The 6,216-nt window shown below is 42.1% G+C and overlaps 1 protein-coding gene across 3 annotated transcripts in view; it reads right to left on the bottom strand.

Annotated features, from left to right (window-relative positions):
* Positions 1 to 761: 761 nt before the first annotated feature.
* Positions 762 to 6,216, bottom strand: part of PAK4 (p21 (RAC1) activated kinase 4) — a 217,645-nt gene continuing 212,190 nt past the window's right edge. For all 3 annotated transcript variants that reach the window (XM_078661317.1, XM_078661316.1, XM_078661318.1), the window contains exon 9: positions 762 to 4,194. In XM_078661317.1, coding sequence (XP_078517443.1) covers positions 4,039 to 4,194 — 156 coding nt within the window. In that variant the 3' untranslated portion in view covers positions 762 to 4,038. The remainder of the gene's footprint in view (positions 4,195 to 6,216) is intronic.

Raw genomic sequence — 6,216 nt, 5'->3', positions numbered from 1 at the left:
ATGGAAGTGAAGTCGCGTTCGATAACAATACCGTCGAATTGGAAAGGGTTACGCGCCGAATATAACCTTCTTTATCGAAGTCGGTCCGGAGCGCTTCGATCCTCATCCGAACCCGATGGCAGAAAAAAACAATCTAAGGATGGAGCCGATGCCCATGCGCACTAACACCAAGAGGAGGAGTCATCGATGACGACAAAGACTTCTCCAGAAGAAAAACAAGTGCAATCATCCGAGCCCAACACCAGATGGCGATCTATTCATAAATGTACCATCTGCAGCCCATATGCCTCGAACATAAAGCTATGCCTACTGGATTTGGCGGGGTGTGTGTTAAGCACCAAGTCACAAAAGTGCTTCCCATCCATAAATAAGGCACCCTTCAAATTTGAAAGGAAGTTGGGGCGGGTCTAAGAGTAATAAACGTATCATACTTGTTTTTTACTGGCCCACCTAGGACTAGTGGGAGAGAAGTCAAATGTCTAGACTCAATGGTTGGAGAGTAAAAACCAATTTAAATTTAAGGATATAGCAAAACATTCTGACACTGCCATGGTGAGAGTTTCACAATGATGTTGGCACAGTAGCGCAAACTATATTTGCTTTACTGATTCTGTTGGCAAAACCAAAGATTAAAGGGCTGCTGGGTGCCGAGCCGGTCACTTTCTACATATTCAAGTGGATCTCTGCTAATCACACTTATTTTCCCCAGCTTGATAATGAAATAAGGACATAGACAAGAAAAACACGGAATCAAATCGTTCTTTTTAAAAATGTATTTGTAAAACTAGCATTTACACTATTTAGATCTGTCAAAAAAATCTGAAATCGTTCAATTCCTATGTACAATTCAATTTAGTATATGGAAGAATCTCTGCTAAGATCATTAGTGTTACAGCAAATCTTCTCAAAAACAAAATCCTGAATACTGTGTAGTGTTACAAAGTTATGCTTTATAAATATATATTTATATATTTTAAAGTAAAAAGAAAACTCAAAACCAGTAGTCACAGAAGAGCTGCACACCGCCAGGCCTAGTATCCATGACCAGGCCATGTTCCTGGATATTGATGTGTATTTTGGTGTCACAGACAGGAAGGCCTCCGGGCTCTGCAGCAAGGTCAGGTACCAATGCCTGGAAGATGCATTTACAGTGAAAGTTCTGTAGCTTAAATCCGGGATCCCAGGACACATTGAATATAGGTACAAACAAGATTGAGAGATGCTGCTGCCCAACAAGAGTACTTTTTTTTTTATAAATGAATTAAATTCTTAAGAGTCCCAAGATTTCAATATCCTACACTATTACAAAAGGAGTGTACTTCATCGCACAAGGTAGGTAGGTACCTCTAGCCTACAGCACTGCGTGGTAGGAATGTATTGTATCGATTTAAGTAATGGTAAAGCGGGAAGTTGTTAGGGTTTAGTGTATTGCAGAAAAGCATTTTGCCAGTTCAAGATGGACAGAAATACTGCATTCTGACAAAGCACCGAAACAGCTTCAGCAGTGAATGCACCTTGCACTCTAAGAAGGTAACCTGCCAGCCCCAAAGCGGAAAGGGTTAAAACAAACACTGACTTGTACAAGCTCCATGAGGCATCAACTAATGCATGGCAACATGGCCTTGTGGCAGCTACCGCAAACTAAAGGGTTAGTGTATCCAGATACATCACACCTTCTTCTGCTGGCTTCCAGTTCCAGGTGTGAAATAGTAGGGCAGCTCTTTATGCCAAGTGTGTGTCAGAACCATGCGGAAATGTAGCCTTGTCTTGTACATTACATCTTGGCTACCACAGGAGGCAACACACTGCTGCACGGTGGCAGTCCTTGGTACCTGGCTGAGTGTAACATCTGCATTATCTCTGGACAGGGATATTGACTGCTTGGTGGTCTCATTCTACAATTCAGACAGTGTCATTTCATTAGAGGGTGAACGGAAAAGGACATTATGATGAGTACAGTATGAGCTTAAGATTGTAAAGCATTTTCTTTTGTTGGACAAGAGATTTTTGTTCTCATCCAGTGGCTGATTGGAATGTTCACAGGTAATTGCAGAACATTGGGAGCAAGATCTTACTAGACAGGACCCTTGGCACAAGACTAGAGAGGAACTTTGTATGTGTACAAAACATAACATCATTATTCAATTTTTTGCATTCCTAGTTGCTTGCTTACATAGACCAAGGAGCGCTGGATGTCTAAGGGTGGCGGTTAGCTTACTCTATCCCCGGTACAAGGATGTAAGATTTGAACTAAGGCTCTGAGAAGGTCTAGTCCCCTCTTTTTCACATAATATGAGAACAAGAAGCCCAAACATCACACTTACCAGTGGGTCAGACAGAACCAAAGATCTCACTAGAGAGTATTCTGCTTCAGAGTGCAGTATGAGATTCACTATAGAAAACAGGCAGCACAATGTTGCCTTCACAGTGCACCGGAAAGAACCATCCATAAGAAAAGGGAACCCAGCCTCTCCTTCCTCTACCCACACTCCCATATCTATATGTTCTCCTTCACAATCAGAAACCATCACTGAACAGAGAGAACCAACCCACCTTCAAAGTATATCAGAGGGAAACAGACACCCTAATCTCTTGTTCACAAAGCTCCAGCTGGAACCATCACAGAGGAAGGGGAACTTCCCCTCCTCTTCTCCCCACCAGCATCTGGGTCCATGCTTTGTCCATTGTAGTGCCTCGGAGGGAAACTTCACTGAGAAGATGGAGTCAACTCAGTCTTTCACAGTACATCAGAGGGGAGGAACGTTGTGGACAGATAGACCAGCTCCTTCCTAGTGACAGGAAGGAACTACTACAGTGGATAGATAATGAGCCCAACCTCCTTCTTCAGGAATTGCCAAAGGGTAGTATGAAACCCCTTTACCTGGTAGTATACCGGGAGGGCAGCAACTTTTATACAATCCAAACCCCTCTATTACAAAGAGAAGTGGAGGTGACCACCAATGAGAATTGACAGTACAACACCTCTCATTTAGAGGAAAGCAAAGCAAGTACAGGAGTTCCATTCCATCAACTTGACAGCGGACTGCGCTGGGAAGAACCCCAGCTGAGGAGTAGGAATTTAGCCCTTGTCTTTCACAGTGTACCAAAGTGAACCATCATTTTTCACAGACAACACCCCACGCAGTCCCACACTTGGATCCACAACACGTATGTGATATTTTACCACTCATCCAAACCTCCCATAGAGTATTGCATTAATATATGGAAAAAGGTCTCTCAAAAAATTAAAATAATTTATCAAGTCTATATCCAGGGCCATCGAGCAGTTCAAATGCAGCGTATGGCTTCCTTCAGCCTGACACACTAGGCCGCTTCCATCCTCCAGCAGACAGCCTCGTAGTGCAAGATTGCAGCGCCATTGTGACAGTTCAATTTCCAGTGTTATCAGATCGCGCAAATTTTCCTCAGTGTAATAACACCAGTCAAGGTGATGATAAAGTGTAACCCAATAAAAACGACTCACAAGGACTGGCCTCTTTCCAGATTAGAGGCAGCAGAGTCAGTTGGGATATCTCATAGGACAACCAGTGACAAAAGACCATTATTTTCCAATTAAATCAGTTTTACCTCAGAAGGGTCTCGGGGGGGGGGGGGCATCTCTCTGCAAAAACAGAAGGGATGCCAACTGCACTTCTCCATATAGTAGGATTTGTTGTAGCATCCTAGCGTGGAGAACAACAATGTGGCTGGGAAGACAGTGGGGAGACCAGCATGAGCCTAAGCAGATTAGAATCCTAGAAGAAACCAAGCAGCCATGCCTGGAAGATTCCCACAGAACAGAAGGAAGCAATGCAGGATTTCAGCAGACTGGCTGGGATATCCACAGGATCTTACCGCAAGAGTGATGCCCACTAGATCTCAGCAAAATAGGGACACTTGCAAGACCATAACAGAAGAGCAAGTATGTCCACTAAACTAAGGCTAGGGGCGAGTTCTAGGCTAGCGATACTGTTGCCATGTCAGTTCCAGAGGACCATTCTTCCTCATTGCGATTATTTGCTGCCGCTACAGGACTTCTCATCTCATCCTGTTCTGTCTCATGAGAGGCACGATGCTGGATGGGGGGCCAGCCTTGCTCAAAAATGGGTGCTTGAGAAGTTCATTGGCTGTCGCTCTTTGGCTAGGTTCTCGGACTAGCATCCTGTCCAGGAACCCTCTGAGCAAAGGAGATACCTGCAAGGCAAAGAGAGAGAAGTTGAGGGACACTGGTCACGCTAAAATGCCTATGTGTTGAAAACATGATTGTTGCAGACCACTACTTTCTTGACTCGGGGGTAAAACCAAAGTTTAGAACAAACCAGGATTTGGACACCGCCAGAAATTCATACAATCCTAAACTAAAATGACAGACATCAGATGTACACAGCAGACATTTAGTGTAGCACCAGGAGGATCCTGCTCAAATATATCCAGTTCAGATTCATAGACATTACAAAACTCAAACTGAGCAACAAAGTGGGATAAAAAAATAAACAGTATATCATCTGCTTCCTAAGAACCTTGGAAGCAGGGGTACAAGATCAACGACTATATGGGCTGAGAAGGTGTTTGCTATGACATCAGCAGTGCTATTCCTCAATATTCTTTCTGTAATCACAATCATAATATTTTTAGTGACGTTTAAACAGGAAAGTGATACGTAACTAACTAATTTCAAGATGATAAGCGTTATCTGGCAATGTAGTCATCGCATACTTAAGAACATGAATGTCATGTTCCTATTATTGGTACTGGAGAATCCCCTAGTCTTTTCTGATTGAAAAAACATGGGAATCAGACAACACCTCATGAAGAGACGGGAAACTGCATTCTAAGGTGTTAAAAGAGCAATTTTATGCACAGCGCCCTTAAGTGCAATGAAGTATGCCACATCCGACAATGATACTCGGCACCAGTCTTGGCTCCCTTAAAGATTCAGCCATTTCGATGGAAATGAAAGATAATACAAATGGATGAAGTGCGGGTTTTGGTTATATGAGCAAATCCTGGGAGTAACAGTCTCTGCAACTTTAACCATCTCACTCTAACTACTAGGTCAAATCAACTTTGTAATTATAGTTCTACAGCTTTGTACCCAATATGACTTAACAACATGTGCATTGAATGGTCATCTGGTATTTGGGCACTGAACTGTGGGTAGCCCTTTTCAAATATTGAAAAAGAAATTAGAACAGCCAACTGTGTAAATATTTGCACGCTGACTGGAAACCCAAAAGTTCCTAGGCTTAATGGTCACCTCCTAATCAGAATTATTTAAAACATGACATAATTCTATTCCTCGACCCTGCATACATGTTGGGCGATTCCAGAAGTTCTTGCACCTACTCGCACCCTTAGCTAAACGAAAAATGTTACTTACCCTGTAAGCATCTGTAGATTAAAATGTTTTGCATACTCCTTCCATCTAGCTTTGGTCTCGGACATGTGCAGCATGTTTTTCTTCGAAGAAGTCTTTAAAGTCACGAGGTATAGTGACATCGACTCCTCCTATGACTGGTAATGCACATAGGCCTCAGCTTCATTGTTAGATTATTTTCCCAAGAGAGGGTGAGGATAGAAATTATGCACAGAAGTGAAAGAAGAAGGCCAGGCAGGTAAATATAGAACAGAAGAGAAACAATAGAAAGCTTCTGGGGAGAAGGGTAAGCGCATGTGAATCTAAGCTTATCCTGCAGACAACATTAATCAAATAGGTCCAGGATATAGCTCCAAATTGGTCTGGTTAGATGTGCAACTTTACGACAAAATGTACTGTCTGTGTTTGTCTCTTTCTTTTTCTCTTTTCCGACTTACGTATTTGTTGTATATGGCGACCATCTTTTATGTTCATATTATTGTGTATCAACTGTATACTTATGAATTTTAGTAGAATATGGTGGTGAGAGCACTCTATATGTTTTTAATGAAATTATAATTTGTTGATTTATAAAAACTGTATGTCGTACATAATGTCTTTTTAACAAAAATAAAAAGTGAAAAATCCCCCTTGTTTTTAACATAAAAGTTTTTGTCCTTATAATATATGATCGAGACCTGTGCTAATACATGGGCTAATGGTTTAGTTCTGTCCGCCAAGGGATTTCCCTGTTTTCTCACTGTTTACGAGTATCCTATTCCCCTGGTGTGTTAAGGGGTCTCTCTCAATTACCTAACAATCTACAGGACTACATGCCACAAACTAATGTTTACAGGGTA

Source organism: Lissotriton helveticus, chromosome 9, assembly GCF_964261635.1.
Source record: "Lissotriton helveticus chromosome 9, aLisHel1.1, whole genome shotgun sequence".
Classification (NCBI taxonomy): Eukaryota; Metazoa; Chordata; class Amphibia; order Caudata; family Salamandridae; genus Lissotriton; species Lissotriton helveticus.
The sequence above is the reverse complement of the archived record's forward strand: the minus strand, read 5'-3'. Positions and strand labels throughout refer to the sequence as shown.